The sequence below is a fragment of the Antechinus flavipes genome, chromosome 2 (assembly GCF_016432865.1).
Source record: "Antechinus flavipes isolate AdamAnt ecotype Samford, QLD, Australia chromosome 2, AdamAnt_v2, whole genome shotgun sequence".
Lineage (NCBI taxonomy): Eukaryota > Metazoa > Chordata > Mammalia > Dasyuromorphia > Dasyuridae > Antechinus > Antechinus flavipes.
The window spans coordinates 164839749-164857029 of record NC_067399.1 but is presented as its reverse complement, the minus strand read 5'-3'; the positions used below and the strand labels follow the sequence as shown (position 1 = coordinate 164857029).

The 17281-nt window shown below is 32.7% G+C and overlaps 2 protein-coding genes across 4 annotated transcripts in view; one reads left to right on the top strand and one right to left on the bottom strand.

The window, feature by feature from the left end:
• The window catches only part of MACROD2 (mono-ADP ribosylhydrolase 2), a 2209416-nt gene that overhangs the window by 300774 nt on the left and 1891361 nt on the right, over positions 1-17281 (top strand). The gene's annotated exons all lie outside the window — the stretch shown is intronic.
• On the bottom strand, positions 2926-17145 carry FLRT3 (fibronectin leucine rich transmembrane protein 3). The gene is made up of 3 exons (XM_051975900.1): positions 16619-17145; positions 7714-8465; positions 2926-6382 (listed from the first exon to the last, which is right to left on the bottom strand). The coding sequence occupies exon 3, from the start codon at positions 6327-6329 to the stop codon at positions 4380-4382; it is 1950 nt and encodes a 649-aa protein (XP_051831860.1). The 5' UTR covers positions 6330-6382; positions 7714-8465; positions 16619-17145; the 3' UTR covers positions 2926-4379.

The following is a 17281-nucleotide window of genomic DNA, read 5'->3' as shown; positions in this document are numbered from 1 at the left end:
AAAGCTTTCCAAACACACTAATCATAAAATCTCAGATTTGGAAGAAACTTCAGGAGCCATCTAGGTTAACATGCTCAAGAATTAGAATATCCTTTATAGCATTTTTTACAAGTGATCAGTCAACTTTGACTGAAGTCAAAGTTCTCCAATAAGGAAAAAGCAGCTCATTCTATTGTTATCTTTCTTAGGGCAATGCTTGCTTTTTGACTTAGTATTTGTATATTGCATTTTATGTCTGACAAAATTGCTATGGATATGTATCATCTTTGTGACAATGGTAATTCCATAAGGGGAAAAGTTAGAAAAATTACCTATCTTCTGTGAACAGGGATTATCATATAATAATTCTTTTGTGCTTTTGATATAAGTACAATATCATCTATACTATAGCCATTCAGTACATACTAATTTATTGATTAAAGAATAGAAAGTAGAATTTTCAGAAAGGTAGGTTACGGGATCATTGCCGTCAAACTAGATATGGGGGAAGGGGAGGGCAGAGCTATTTAGTGAAGTAGATAAAGCATTGGTCCTGGAATCAGGAGGACATGAGATCAAGTGTAACCTTAGCTACTGACTAGCTGTGCTACCCTGGGCAAGTCACTCAACCTAGATTGCTTCTCCCTCCAAACCTAAAAAGTAAACAAAAAAATCCCATAAACTGTATAGGGATTTTAAATCATTTAGTCAAGAGATTATAGACTTGGAGCTGGAAAAGACCTTGGAGGATCATTTAGTCCATATCCTGATTTTGTAATTGGGAAAAATTAGGCCCATAAAGGTTGTGAATTGCCCTAAATCATACAGTGACCTTGGAAGAGCCAGGATTTGAACACAGACTATGTATCTGACTCTAGATTTACCACTCTTCCCATTGTACTTACTATTACCCTCAGATAATAATATCTGAGTTATTTCCTAACTCATAAATAAAAGGAGTTATTTCATAACAAGAGGTATGAAAAATTAAATGGGCTTCATTGGGAGTCAGTGAATATCATTGGAGGTCTTTAAGCAGTGAATGACCAATTCTGGATGAAGTTATAAGGGAATTTTTATTCAGATAATGTTAGAGGTCTCTAACAACCCTGAATATCTATGATTCTAGGCAAATGGGAATGATATATCCTATGAAATTCAAATGCTTATGAAGTTGGAAGTATTTGAAAACTCTCAAACACAAAATAACATATAAACATTTCCTTTACCACCACCCCCTTCCCCAAAAGAAACAACCACCCAACCCAACAATGACAATTCAGAGGCTACTCTGAAATAAAAGTATCTACTCTTCTTATTTAAGTAGGAACTCTAAATAAGAGAGAGAAAAAAAGTTAATACAATTTTTAACAACAGGTAAATGAGCTGCTATTGAAGTAAATTCAGTAGTGGTTTGACTCTTGTAATGTCTGCAGTTTCAAGTGCTTCAAACCATGATATATGCTTCTCTTTAGAATGTTTTTAAGCTCATGCTTTCATGAAAACTGTCATGTTAGTGTACAGATACAAAATATGCTTTAGTTAGAAACCAGAAGGATAGTAAAGTAGAATTTTTTAGTTCTTATAGCACGAGGGAATACTTTTAAAACAGACATGTCTGAAAAATAGAGCACTGTTGTTCTAAATATGAAAGGGGAATTGAAATACAGTGATTTAATGCAGCTTCAAGTGAGGGTTCCAAAAAGCAATTTTTTGACTTTGTTGAACATTCAGCTAGGGAGAAATTTCCCCCCCTCTCTTTTGTTTTGGCTTCCCAGATGTATTCTTGTTAAAATGCATAGGTCATAAATTTTCAAGCTTAGACAGTTCTTTGCTGTATTTTCTACATTACTGCCAAATTTGGAGACCTATTTTTGTCAATAGGAATTTTAAATATTAACCTTCTTGGTAATTGGTTTTCAATTTATCTAGTGTCCTTTGGGGCAAAACTTGCACCTTGAAAGTTTACCAGGGAGAGAGAGAGAGAAAGAGATTTTTTTTTCCCCAAGAGAAATTTAGAATATTCTAATATCCTTAGATTACTTGGATATTCTAGAATAATCTTAGAAAAAGAATATCATTATCCCAGCTTTTTTTCTTATAACTGCTAGTCCTCTTCACACTTTTGATAAAAAGAAATATTCCTATTTCATCCTAGATGAAGATATGATCAATAACATAGGTCAAAACTTGGAAAAAAGGCATATATTAATACACAAGGCTAAATTCTCTGTGCCCTTGAAAAGCTTATTCTAAACTTGCTATTGTGCTATATACTTTTTATAGAAAATAATTTCATAGATTTCAAGGCACTTAAAGAAATCTAGTCTTTTTCTTGACTTCTTATAGAATCATATATGAATGATTTTGATAGAATGATCATTTTGGTAATTATCCCATTAAAAATGAGTACAAAATGTTTCTTAGTAACCTCTTCCCATATTTAATAATTTGTCTCAATGTATCAAACAGATCCTGGAAAAAGCTATCCTCTACGAAAGTAAAGTCAAGTAAAGGGAGTGGGACAGTGTGAGCCTTTTGAGTTTTAATAAAGCATTTCTGATCCATTTTAGACCAATTATATATTCTATTTCCCAAAAGAAGATACACGTTGTAGCATCTACTGAACTGATAGGCATACATGCTTGCATTTGGAAGGGGGTATTATTTCTTTAACATTTTAAATGTTCACTCTGGGAGATCACTTTTCATCTTCCATCTAATATAATAACAAAAAAATCTAAAAATATGTTAGTAGAACACATCTAAGGGTGAAGCCCTTTGAGTACTTCTGAGTAAAGTGGAGTACAAATTCAAGTCCCAGATTAAAAAAAAAAAATCCTATCTCTTTATGTTATCATTATGCATGGGATGCTTTAGGAAATCATTGAATTGTTTACTATTTTACCTCAATTCAGTGATATAATTTGGAAAAAGCAAATACAATTGTTCTGTCCTTATTTTTTTAAATTTTATTCAGCATTAAGACCAATATTTTTCATAGTTAAGGGTGTATGAAAAATTTGTCGAGTTTTAAAAGCTGAATACATGTAGCGTTGGATCAAGGCACATACAAGACTGGCCAAAGGGCGTACAATGCACTTTGGTTTTTAGTTGAAAAATTAAAAAAACAAAACAAAACAAAACAATCATGGTAACAGAAGGGTGGCTTGGTTTTTAAACAAGAAATAGCTCACAATTCAGTAGGCAGCTAGAAATAAATGTTACAAGTTTATCATGTAATTTCTAGAAAACTGTGATAGTAATGGGCAGTATTCTTGATCATAGTGAAAACAAATTGAGCATATTTATGTACAGTGTGAAAACATCTCATAGATACCAGAACTAAATTTGAGATCTAATATTCATTTTTAAAATTCACACTTACTTAAATTAAGTACTACTTAATCTGGATTGTCAAGGGAAATGCTTATTATATAACTCTACCTCTTATTGTTTATTAGGCTAGGATATCAGCATTGGTGTCCCTTTCAGAATAACAGCTTATAGAGAATTATAAATTATGTGTTTAAAATTCACTTTTGCAAAAAACAGAATGGTAGTGTATATAAAACCAAACTGCAGTTCTGATATTAGTGATTATTTCGTGCAAGATAGCTCTTTTGAATTTCCTAAATATATTTTCTCATAATTGGAAGACCAGTTATATTTTGGTATGTGGTGGTGTTTTGAAGCCTTATTAAGTATTTCATTTAATTAATAGGCTTCAAAGTCTTGCTTTCATGCAATCAATTTCATTCGTGTATAGAAGGAATACTTTCTGTCTTTTTTTTTAAAGGGGGATGTCATTTGCTTAGAGATCAAATGGTGATATTCAGAAAGTTGATATTGCCCATTACTTCACAAACTTCTGTTTATTGAGTTGCATTGGGGTGTACATATTTGATAGCCTGCACATTGTTTTGTGAATGTTTGCAATTATATTTTTTCTCAATCAGCCAGTTTTTATGTTTTATTAATACCAAAGTGGAAAATGGCCTGTGCTTATACTACAAGGATCTCAAGTGAATGCAAAGTCCTGATTGTTCAACACAGCAAGAAAATTCACTTTCACAGTCAACAAGTCATATTACTCAGTAGAACACAAAAGTAAATGGTTTGTAACTTCAATATTTGCAAGGAAAATACAGTACAAATTACTAAAAAATACTAAAATATAGAATTGTGGTCAGGTATCTCCACTACATTAATCGCAGCAGTAACCTGAAATTTGAAACTTTTAATAAAAAGTTCTTAAATATAAATTATATGGCAAATGTACAGTACATTGCTTTTTTTCAGTCTTTAATCCAGTGTTTAGCAGTAGAACAGGTACCCACAGTCACCTCCCTTGGGTTTAAAAAAAAAAACCAAAATAAAGTCTATTGAGTTTCTCAGTATCATGAATGGGAATGATCAGAATCTGGAATACCACTGTCTCTGTAGCTTCTGTTACTACTGCTTTCACTGTGGTTACTTTTATACAGATTTATTCCATTAGGTGGAAATATGGTGTGTATTACAAACTCCTCCTTAGATATTGGTTCATTGTTTATTGGTAACATCTGAAAAGAAGTCTCCCTGATTTCCAGGATGGAGTTGTCCTTCTTAGTTCCAGCTTCAGCATAGTCATCTTTTCTCCTCCTCCCTTTACTATAAGCACAGTTCCTTGAGAAGAGGGATCCATTTCTGTGCACATACCAGCACACCAAAGCAAGCAATGCAATGGCCACTAGTGCCACAGCACCCCCGATAATGGCAGCCAAAGGTAGATTGGAATTTTTGTAAGGTTCTTTCTCTTGTTCTCTGTTGAGGGTTGTTGTGGGATTGTACATTTTTAGGGGTGCAGTTTCAGTTTCTATACAAACTGGGGTTTCATCAGAGAGATAGAGATTACTGGTTTCCATGGGAACCATGCATACTCGATATGGTGAATCTGGCTCGAGGGCTGTGACTAAGTATTCATTCCTATCTCCCGTGACTATTGTTTCAGTTATAGATCCAAATGCAGGACTGTGACCCAGTTTGAGCCAACTGAGTCTTAAAGCAGTCATTGGTAGTGCAAGTTTCCAAGAAATACGAATAGTCTCAGTGCTTACAGATTTCACAGTAATTGTAATAATTTTCCTCACTGGACTCACTGTGGTACGATAGTCCTTATTGAGTTTGGAATTCTTTATGTCAGGTTGTTTGGTCACTGAAACTGGCCTCTGTCCTTGAGCAGGATATAGTGTGTTGGGGGTTGCAGTAGTTATCTGAATGGTGCTTACAATCCCACTGTCTTTACAATCAAATAGTTCTGTGTTGAGGTCCTTTATAGCCATTCCACGAACTTTTTCTGGTGCTTGGCACATAAGACCACGGACATTAACTTTCACTGGTAAAGACTGTAACCAGTCTCGTACCCATTTCATTTTGCAACCACAGTACCATGGGTTGTTTCGAAGAAACAATTGAGTTATGTTATCCAGATCATCAAAGATGCCCTGAGGTAAGTTACTTAGGTTATTATTGGACATATCTAATCGGTACAATTGCCTAAGATAAGAAAAAGCATTTGGTGGCACCCGATTGATGTGGTTTTCTTGAAGATAAAGCTTTCTCAGGTTTGTTCCTGGCAAATTTACTGGTGCGGCAGTAAGGGAATTTCGAACCAATGACAATTCTGTTAAATTGACGAGATTCATGAAGACTTTGTCTCCTAATCCATGGTTATTTAATAGATTTCCATCTAAAACCAGCCGTTTTAAGCTAGTAAGATCTTGAAGAGATGGTGATGAAATTGTGGATATCCGATTATCATCTAAGCGCAATTCTTCTATAGTCCTAGGTAAACCCCAGGGAATGGTGCTAAGGTGATTCCGGGATAGAAAAAGCAGTCTGAGATAGTTGTTATCCCGGAAGGCTCCATCTTCAATGCTAACAGCTGAAACAGAGTTATCATCCAAATGCAGTTCTTCTAGATAAGGAATTTTTGACAGTGAATCATAAGTAATGGTCCTTATATTGTTTTCTTGTAAATGTAATTCTTTAACATATTTTGGGAGGTTAGTTGGAAACTCATCTAAACTGTTGTGGTATAAGTATATTCTTTCTACTTTTAGTAAGTTTTTTAGCTCTGAAGGAATCCCTGCATTATTTATTTGATTGTTCTGAAGGTAGAGGGTTGTAGCATCCTCTGGGATTCCTGTAGGAATGGATGTTAGCTCACGATCATTACAATAAATGAATCCTGCATCACAGCGACACACAGAAGGGCAGGATTTGGCCATGACTGATTGGGGTGCTATTTTAAGGAATAGCCCTATTTTAGTCCAAATTAGAAAGATGCTCCAGGTTGGATTGATCATGGTCAGCAGTGTTGAAGTCTTCACAGAAATCCTTTTCTCTTGATTTCAGTGCCCTACAAGATGGAAAAATGAAAAAAGAGAATAGTAACTCAGTCAGCAGTTAGAAATCACAATGCTGATATTAAAAACAAGTATCAGAAAAAATCTTTAGAGTTTATATTACTTATTACTTAAAGATTACTCAGTGTTTATGGTCTTTACTTTACCTTTACCTTTTTTAACAGATTTGTTATACTCTATCTTTAATGAATATGATAATATAATGCTACCTTAGATAAATGCTTTTAATATATAAAACAACTATTGTTGTTGACTTAAGTCTTTTTATATCAAAATAACTACATCATTATGTATTGATAAGTTGTCCAAGTATTACGGATTTGATTAATTAGGGTCCTCAGTCAATGGTTAAGTTAAAGCAATGTCTAAATTTCTTTCTTTAGAATTTGAGTCTTATTACTTACAATGCACAACTTTTTGTCCTTGAATACAGTACTTTTGCATGGTCCCAATGACCAAGTATTCAGGAGACTTAATCATTCTACAGTGATAGAAATTGATCAAAATATAAACAAAAATATAGAAAGTTCCCATTCTAACAAAAGTAATCTGAAATAATTAAAATTATCTTTTGGTGGTATACTAGAATCTGGTAAGGGAAATCACCTATTTCTTTTGTTCTCATTGTTAAGATAGTTTTTAAAAGACAAATTCTAGAGGAAAAAAAATAAACAGCATAGTGTTTGAGAAAAGTTTATGTTGCGAATACTTTCCCACATAACTGGATACAAAATTCCATTTCAGGGGTAACAGCAGATTATAGTGAAGTAAAAGGGGAAAGTAACAACAACAACAATAACAACAAAGTATCAGTCAGGGGTCAAAAAACCTGGGTTCAAATCCTGGTTCTGTCCTTTATTACTTATAGGGTCTTGGGAAAGCCATTCTCTTTCTGTGGGTATCAAAATTTCAAAATGACAGAATAGGTAAAATCATCTCTAAGATCCCTTCCAACTCTTAAATGCTGTGAATAATTTCATATTACAATTTCTTTCTCCTCCATCACATCTTGTTTTTGAGTTCTATGACCCATATTTAATGGATCCACACTTTCATATAATTTTAAAAAATATAAACAGGTATGTCCTTCTACATCAAAACAAAACTGGCATTTTACTACTATGGGCTGTTAGCATTATGAATCCCTCTTACATAATAATCACATTTTAAATTCCCAAACATTATTCAGCTTCCATGGTAGTTAAAAAATAGATATTTGCAGTGGTATTTGTGTATCATAATTTTACATGCAGGATTGGGCTATGTAAGATTTTCTTTTCATCCTTTCATGAATGAAAATAAAATACATTAATATCTTCCCTACCTTATTTAGAGATTTAAGTAAAATCTGTGCTGACAGGGATCCAGTGGCATAAATTGGTTTCCTGGAGAAGGCTTTTCTTGTTCAGTCCATGAAGTTGCTTCTTGACTGTTTATTTGAAGGGTGCTCTGCAGCATATACCTCCTGACAAGGCTCACTGTTCTCAGTGAACATTCCAGCAGTTGTTCATCATGGTCGACAAGTGCATTAGATTGTAGGATGGAAACAATTCAGCTTCCTGTTACTATGTGCAATACATGGCTTCCTATATGTTTTTTCCCCTTCAAATAGAATCTCTGTGTCAAGAGTTTCTTTTGTATAGTTTAATGCCTTAATGGAAGTTGCTTTCTTTGAAATTCTTATATCCTCTTCTGTGTAGTGTCAGAGATAGTGATTTCAGATCCACATGAAGAAAACCATTCATGATGTTAAGGCCTATATAATAATAGGTTTTTCAGGCAGTTGCCCCCCCAAATTCTCTTCCTGTATAAAGTTACCCAAGTATAAACTTTGTTGAGTAGCTATATCCTGAGGTCTGCATACCTGCAGTGAAATAGCTATTTCCAGTTTTTGCTTTTTTGTAATTTTTCTAAATTTCTGATGGAGTATTTCGTCTTGTCACAGAAGCATAGATTTTCTTTTTTGAGACAAGAAAGAAAATGAAATTTAGATGTTCTTCTGGATAAATAAAAAAGAGAACAAGCTATATTTCTTCCAAATATGTCTTCTAAAAAATCCTCGGTCAATTAATTAACCTGTGAAAACAAACAAAGCTTAGTGAACCACTGATAACATTGTGCACTCACATACTAAAAGATTTTTAAGGGTTAATTTAATTCTGTTATTTACATAATCAACAGATGTCTTGGCCTAGTATTTGGTAGAAAGCAACTGAAATTTATAGATTTGTCATTTGCTTCTTTTTATGTTCACTATTCTACTTCTCCAAAATAATGGTAACTGAATTAGGTTCAATCAATATTCCATAAAAATATTTTATTTTGGTAAATATGAAGCAATGTTTCTTTAAAAAATGAAGCCTCACCTCATCTTTACCTTACTACTATCAAAATTTTAAAAGTCTAAAGGCATACAGGCATAATTCTAAATGTATATTGAATATATAAGCAAATATATGAAACAAATATAACCTAAATACTACAAATTTCTAGGTGTTTTATAAACATTCATATTTTCCACCATAATTTTAACAAATATTTGAAAAGTGTCTCTTTTAAAATTCTTCTCATTTGCTTAGGATCAAGTCTGATATTGCCTTTTTATTTTTTCTTTAATTTTCCCACCTACATAATGTGAATTCCAAGTCCCTAGCTCATTAGAGGTGTTTGTGGTCCTTAATTGGCAGTCTGGAAACCTAGGCAGGTCTTGGCCAAAAGGAAATATGGAAGTCAAAGGCTTAATTATTGTCTCAGATGAATATATCAGGTTTTTCTCAGTATATTTCTAGTAGTTTTAAAATTGTGCATTTGGGACTGAAAGATCTTTTATTAAATTTAACACATTGTAATGATAGGTAACAAATTTCATTAAAATTTGATGGTGCATTTCTCCACTTTTTCAAACATAATCATTAGGATAAATGCCCTTTTTCCAAAGAAAAGTCTGCCTGCTGAGATCAGTAATGCTAGTGATGGCATTATTTTGGCCACTGGCTAATAAGGCAGGCTGTTCTTTTGTTTACTGTCTTTGTGAAAGGTCACTCTTATAGGTGTGTTCTGTCCGAGGAAGAGCATCTTTCTGAAACAGAGATGCTTGACCCTAAAATTAAGGGTTAGAGTAGCAGTAATTTACTTTTCCCCATAGTCATTACATGACATCCAACAAGGAGAGCAGCTGTTTCAGAATTCGAACCTTATAGAGAAGCAGTATGTTAAAAATGAGCTGTTTATTTTTGGTTCTAAGCAAAAAACAAACAAAAAACTAACCACAAAAAATACTTTCTTTTTAAATGCCATTGAATTTAATTTTATAAGAAACTCAGATTGGTTAAATAGAATTAAAGTTTTTTGGGTTTTTTTTTTTCAAAAATACAGATATATTTGATTTATGACTTAAGCTTGAACTGAGAAAAGCAGTTTATAGGGAGAGTATAAAGCAGTGTCTAATGAATATTGCAAAGTACCTACAGCGGAAACTTTAAATGCTTCATTTCGCAATGTGTCGTTTGAATTTGGTGCCTTTCAAACTTGTTTGGGAATTTTTGAATTATAGTACTCGGTTTTCTTGAAAATATTTGCCTCTTACTCATTTGGCAATGCAAGCTACTGAGATCATGATTGCAAACTTCTTTTAGAACTATTTGCAGTAAACATTTCATAAGCATGAAAATAAAATGATTTTAAAGATATTAAGATTATTAAGTAATTTATGCTTCTTAGAAAATAATTATTTTTCTGTTAAATATTATTAGAAACTGATTAAAAACAATCAAGAAAACAGTAACTTAGAATCTGATGAATGAGTCAACAAGTCAAATATTTCATATTTTCCAGAGCAATCTAACAGAATTCTGAAACTGAGATGATGAAATCACTGGGTTAGTATAAGAAAAAAAAAAAAAAAAAGTTGATGCCCTCTCCCCACTTCTACTCTTCAAGCAGGCTTATCCAGAACATGCACCATAGGATGTCGCCAATATCAATAACCAAAGATAAAAGAGAACATCTTTAATTATTTGCCTAACTAGGAACAGAGTTGACTTGGAATCAAACTCTGTCTTGCATTCATTTGAACACTCGCTGTACAGAAAAAGAAAATCAGTTACACTTTAGTTGGGAAAAGAAAAAGACCAATGTATTTACTTTACCTTTTCACTTTTAAAATTGCTTCCTCCTGGCCCCATTTGATATGCAAACCTACATTTACCACTAATACAATAGTGATAATAATTTGGGATTAAATTGGGAACACTAAAGCTCATTAAGTTCTTAGAACCAGTCTTTCTTTTTTCCCTAAATTTCATCAAAACAAAGAGAAAAAAAAAAAATAGGGAAAAAAAAAAAAGCAAATCTCTTCAGAGAAGAAAGACACAGTTTCAAATATGTGGATTAAGTTTAAAACTTCCCTCCCATTCCTACCCCTTACTTAAAGTGAAAACAGTTCAATTCAGGATTTGATTGTGTTTGATATCTCGAACTTCCCTTTTATATTTGAAACTATAGCTCAAAACAATACCTTTTGCATATCAAAGGCTATAGTGATCTATCCACATAGAATCTGGGTATCCTGCTGCCAAGCTCCCTCTTCTTGAGCTCTCTCTACATAGTCACTGACATAGAGTCATTATGGTTGAGTCTGCATGATGAAAAGAAAAATGACCCCTGCTGGTATAGACACTGTGGGCAGGTTTTCACAACATCAAATTCAGAGCCTTTTATGGATTCATGGTCTTGAAAGAGCCTATTAAATTTGAACAAAAAAGAATCAATCTTCTTTTTTTTTTTAAATGTTGTTAACGGAGTAACTTAGGGAAAAATAAATGGGAGTCTAGTTAAAGGAATATTTTACCTTTATTTTAAAAAATGCTTTTGTTATCCAAACTTTATTGTAACATTGAAATTATAATAAGGATAAAAAGCCAATCACTATACCATCATGTATCTATCTTTGTAGTATATTTGGAATATTTTCCTGTTCAATTATTTTTAAATAAAATTTAGTTATTCTTTTGGATATAGGGATCAGTGAAATTTCTCTACATAAAAGCTTCATAAACATTTCACCAAAAAAAATATGGAGGAAGATATTTGAGGAAAACGAATGTAATTTAAGAAATTGTAGCCAACTAATATTTGTAAACAAGTAAGCAACTGCAGAGATTATACATGTGTGTTTATATATATATGTGTGTACATATACACACATTTTGTCTATCTACATGCATATACATATACACACACACACAGAGGATTAGTATTTTGAAATATTGGCATTTGTGTTAAAATGAGGCCATAGCCTATATGAAGTTAGTGCCAATTTCCCATATCCATTATTTACTATTTTTTATTTTAAATATTCTGTAATATTAAATATTCTGTAATAAGTAATCATTGACTTTGATTACTTAAAATGCTATCTATTCCTATTTTCCTTTCAACTTCCATGCATAATGTAAAGATTATGGGTCTTTCTTATTATGGTTTCCTTTTAATTATCTTCAGAAAATATTCTCCTAAAATGGTAAACTATATATTTTTTTCCATATTAAAGCCAAGAAGAAATTTACTTATAGAACTTCTAATTCAAATTACTTGCATTATTTTTGTGAATGCAGTCCAAGGTAAAAGAAAACAGGCTTGATAGAACTCACTTTGTTTTTATAAAATGCTCTTGGTAACCTGGCACATATGCAGAGGATTAGGAAAGTAATTTGTTTATGAAGCCTTCAGTTGCAGTGAGAAAGCTTAACAAAATGATCAAAACCATGTAAACTAAGTTATTGCAGCACCAAGTAGTATTTAAAAGCAAGTAGATACATGGTTAATCTTAAAAATGGAGAACATAAGGTTAGTTGATGGTGACAACAAAATGCTTTCTAAGCACCTTGTCTAGTAGTTAAATTTTCCACGATCATCAGATTTCAGGAAAGTTACCATTCTTTTGTTTAATGCTAGGCAAGCAGAAGGACCTCTAACTCTTCTCTTGAGAGTCATGAAGTCTAAAGGGTTTGCTGAGATGTAAAAGAAGCAATGTGTTCTTTTAGACTAATTTCTAGGCAATTTTATACTCAAAAAAGATTTTTTCCTTTGTTTTATGTAAAATTGAATATAATAATTAAAATAATGCTATTTTCTCTTTTTATATTACTGATTCTTTCCCCCATTAAATCTGTGATCAATGAACCTGATCTTATTTCATTTACTTTGGCTTGTATAGTTAAATGGGGCATCCTTAAAACAAAAAACAGCAAAAAAATAGTAAACTGGGATGTTACTTCCATCACAATATATTAGATTTAAACAGAAAGAAAAACTATCACAGCAAAAGTGGGGCTGCTACTTCCTTTGGAGAAAGTCAAACTGAATAAGTTTGAGAGTTTATAAAAGTGACATATCTGTTGATTTTTTAAAGAGTTTTTGAGGAGTACTTACTTCAATCCATGTAATGCTAATTCCATTTCAATTTACATTAAATCACAAATATGCTCTTAGAATAAATTATACAGTTTATTGTATTGGACAAATCAAATTTGATAGGTTTTTAGTTTGTGACATTTATTGTTACTTAAGAGTTCCAAAATTAGAAAAAAAAAATGAATTTTGTTTTCTTATGTCACGTGACATGGTGTTGATTAAAAAAAGCAACAAGACTACACCAAATAATAATTGATTTTTAAAAAAGTGGTATAATTCAAAAATTGTGTTTAACTAAATGTGGACTCAGCTTTTCTTCTCCAAGTTGCCAAGGTAACTTGCCCACATCTAAAGTAAAAAGAATAAAGAACAAAAGCTATCATTGTCTTATCAAGTGAGAGCAATTTCTCCCAGCCTCCAATTTCAGTGGAGCAATACCTGGAAAGGGCTTTCATAAATTCCTGACACTTGTTTTGAGGTAGAAAAAGAGATTGTGCATATGCAAAACAAGTGAGACTCTAGCTATGTTGCTAAATGTTTCATCCTTTCTATTTAAAAAAAAAAAGATATTTGTAATTTCTTATCTGTAAAAAATAGCTTAATAGTGGCCACATTAATTAAAAACCATTTTATACACATACTAGAAAATGGCTTTGTGCTATTAATCTAGTTGATATGTCAAAATGTGTATTAAATTACATTATCTATATTCTGGAACTGTAAAATCTATCCTGAAATATAAACTCTTTTGATTATAGAATGATAGTATTTTTAATTCAACCAATCTTTGGGGAGTGGAGTGAGGTAAATTGTTGACTTCTAGAAATTTCCTGAAATTATGGCACATTATAAATACCTGTAAGATATTTCTGTTTATTCTCTGTAGAGAAAATACATTTTTCTGGACTGATATTTCTGTGAGTTTAATGTAGAGTTTTTGCCCACTGGGGGGTGGTACACTCTACAAGAAGCCTGCTTTTAGGAGCCACAAGTCAGATGTTTGCTGCTGCTGTCCAGTTTTTCTCTGCTTTAATTACAACAAAGCCTCCTGTTGAGAAGAACAGTGAAGGCCTCAGGGGGCAAGAATGGGAGGTGGGGGGGGCACAGTACAAGGGGAAGAAATTTCAGCCTTTAAAAGATTTACTGAATTTTACTTTCTAAACTGATTATATTTAACTTTGGTTTTCTAAATTGATAATACTGATAAACTGATAATTCATTCTAAATCTATTGGTTTGAATTTCAGAAAATTAAAAAGATGTATTCAGAATGATCAATTAGCTCCAGTTCTGTGATTGATCCTTTGTTTTGTAGGCCACCCACCAATTTTTTTTAAAGGAACACTTTCTTAAATATTGACTTTAAGCAAAATAAAATAAATAATTTCTAGAATTAGAATATAGGCATTAATATATTATACTGAATAATATCTATTTAAAAGGGAGAACTTTTAAAGATATTTGACATTATCACAAAATAAAAACTAAATTTAAAGCAAATTCTTTGATAATCATCTAGGTTTTGAAATTGTTAAACATATTCTAATGAGGTGGGAAAGAGTTGGGTTATGTGGCCGAGGGAAGTACAGAGAATTTCTCTAAGGTGAAGTTAAATATTTTTAACACTAGTAATTGTAGTTTTCATCTTGAGGGACTAAAAGGTTCCTCCATTAGAGCTCTATGTCCTAAGGCAGGAGATGCTGAGCATAATTGGAGTTTCTGTTTGATTGGGTGATACAGTCTAGAGAAGAAACTGGGATAAAGATAATTAATAGCCTGCTAACAAAGTCTGACAGCCACAAGATTTCAACCAAATTTATTTCACACTGCTTCATTTGGTTCTAGAAAAGTTTTGATAGAATTTGAGGATCATTAATCAGCACTTGAAAGAGGAATGCCTAGTGTTTTGTTGTCACTCTCAGTGGACAGGATTTTTCATTATTTCACTCATTTTAATAAATGTGATTTTATATGCTCACCAATTATATATTTGACTAATATTAATGGGTAGGAAGTCTTTAACAATACGTTCTGAATTGGCTATAATTGATTTCTTAAAAAGGGTCAGCAGAGAAGTGACTTGTTCAACCAAATTAGTAATCAATAGATAACAATACCTGACACAACAATAATGAGTTCATTATTTTCATTCATTTGCTCATTTTAATACATTTGCTACCACTTAAAATAAGTTGGATTTGATGTGCTTAATGCTATTTCAAAATTAATTCATTTATATTTGATTAATTAAGAAATAGAATCACATTTGGGTAAGCGTATTCCTTGTTATATGTTATTTCATATATTTAAAAACATGGTACTGTAAATTATGATTTTATGTATATTAGGCTATCTCTGATTTAATATTCCTTGCATGTAAAAATGGAGTAACATTTTATGCATGGTACTTTAAACAGTATATATACATACATATATATACACATACATACACACACACACACTAACAAATATGCGTCTACTACTTTGGGACAAGCTAAAATTGATTTTCTTAAACAGAATGCCAAATGAGGCTTTTCTAAAGATGAGTCAGTTTTCCACTGGGTGCGATTATTTTGTTTCAGTTCTTTTGATTTTTTACTTATGTAGATATGTGGTCATAAATTTTACATATATATGCATATGGTGGCTCCTAAAAAGAGAAGCAGTTAAATTTATTTTTAAACCTCAAAAATATAATTGTCTTTTTTTAATTGTGAAAAAAAATGTATTTTCTTATTCTTTAAGATCTAGATTTTTACTGTCCTTAAGAAGGAAAAAGATCTTCCCAAATAAAAAAAAAAAAGACCTAAAAGATATTTAGGGAATCGGGCCCTGTTGCACTGTTTGCCTCGATGCAACCATTTTGTTACAGACTTAATATACTAGATTCTTTTTTTTTTCATACCTCTTGCTACTTTTTAGATTTTTTGGGGAGGGGGAGCATAATATTTTTAGCGTCTAGCTGTTAGCTGAATGAATGTTATTTACAAATTGAATGGAAATTTTTAGGTTTTTTTTTTTTTTTTTCTTGCAGGGGATGAGGGTAGATTTGTTAATCTGGTCCTATTGCATGCATGATGCATAGCCCTAAAGCTTAGCTTTGTTAGTTTCTCTGAGTGGACTTTGTATGAATTACCATGCTAGTCACATACTACATTTGTCCAAGCAATGAATTTTGGCATTATAGTAGAGAAGGAATATGGTTTGGAAGTCTCACTCTCCTCTGGGTTGAATTAAATAGTTGTGATCCACAAGTCTGAAATCTTCAAAGCTGAAATGTAGGCTAGCAATGCAAGCTTTAAAATCTAGGTGTAGCTGTTAATCCTTTACAAAAGCATATAAGTCTACAGAAGTAGCTGTGAGCAAGACGTATGCTTTTCATGTCCTGCCTGCTTATGTGCTGAAGGCTTATTGATTTCCTTTCACAGTTGTAAAAACGACAATTGCCCATCATACCACACATGCAGCAGAGTCCAAGTTTGTCAAACATTTCGTTTCATTAGCACAGTGAAAAATCCGAATTTTAATTTTTAGTGTTCAGGATAAGCAAAACATTCAAGTTTTTAACTTGCTATTTTCTAAACTGGTCTTTCCAAAGGATAGGATGCCATAAAGACAAAACTAATCCATTTGCAAATAGATTTAAGGAACTTCCGAGGTATGGGTTATAGGGTAAAATCCATTTTTATTTGTTGGTTTACAACCATACCGTTCATCTGTATGGCTGAGAGCCTAGATGAAGATTTCATAGTGGGAAAGTAAAAGATCAAACTTTGTGGGAAAAATAAAAAAAAAAGAGAAACAAGGAACACTTACCAGAAAGCTGAAGAAAAAAGGAAATCCTATATACAATGCCCAGCTCCAGCTGTAATTCCACTGATTGTTAACTGAAATAATCAACCCCCTTCCTCGGCAGGTCCAGAACACACAAAGCCAACAGCAGCTGCAGTAGCCAGCGAGCTTGTCCTGTTTCAGAGCACTTTTAGACCAAGCAGGAGTGAGAGAGGGAAAGCATTCCAGTTTCGTGCACACAGCCCACCTCCAAGTCTGAAGTTAAAGCTTCACCTCGCAGTGGTTGAAGAAGGGGGTGATGTCATAGATGGGCAGGACTTAGCCCAGCTCTTGTTCAGTGAGGTAACTGGCTAAGCAGACATGTATGCTTTGCCAACACTAGAGGGGGTAAGAGAAGTCTAAATAAAGCCGAGTCTGCCAAAATAGTGCTCACGGACTGGGCTGCATGGGCTGGGAGCAAATCTTTGAAATCTCGGCATTTTAAGTTTCCTGTAGTAAGAGAGTAGGATCACAGATGTCCGCTCCTCTAGATGTCCAGCATTTTAGGACTTTGTTCATGAGATTGCAATTCTCCTTCTCTTTGCTAACAACAGGAAGATGTGAAAATGAAGTTGATCATTAATTGATTATTTTCATTACTTCCTAATGAAAAGACGAGTGATAGTTTTTTTTTATAATTATATACAG

What these genes read in the sequence shown, in the direction of transcription:
- FLRT3 (XM_051975900.1), bottom strand. Translation starts at nt 6,329, where the DNA reads ATGATCAATCCAACCTGGAGCATCTTTCTAATTTGGACTAAAATAGGG.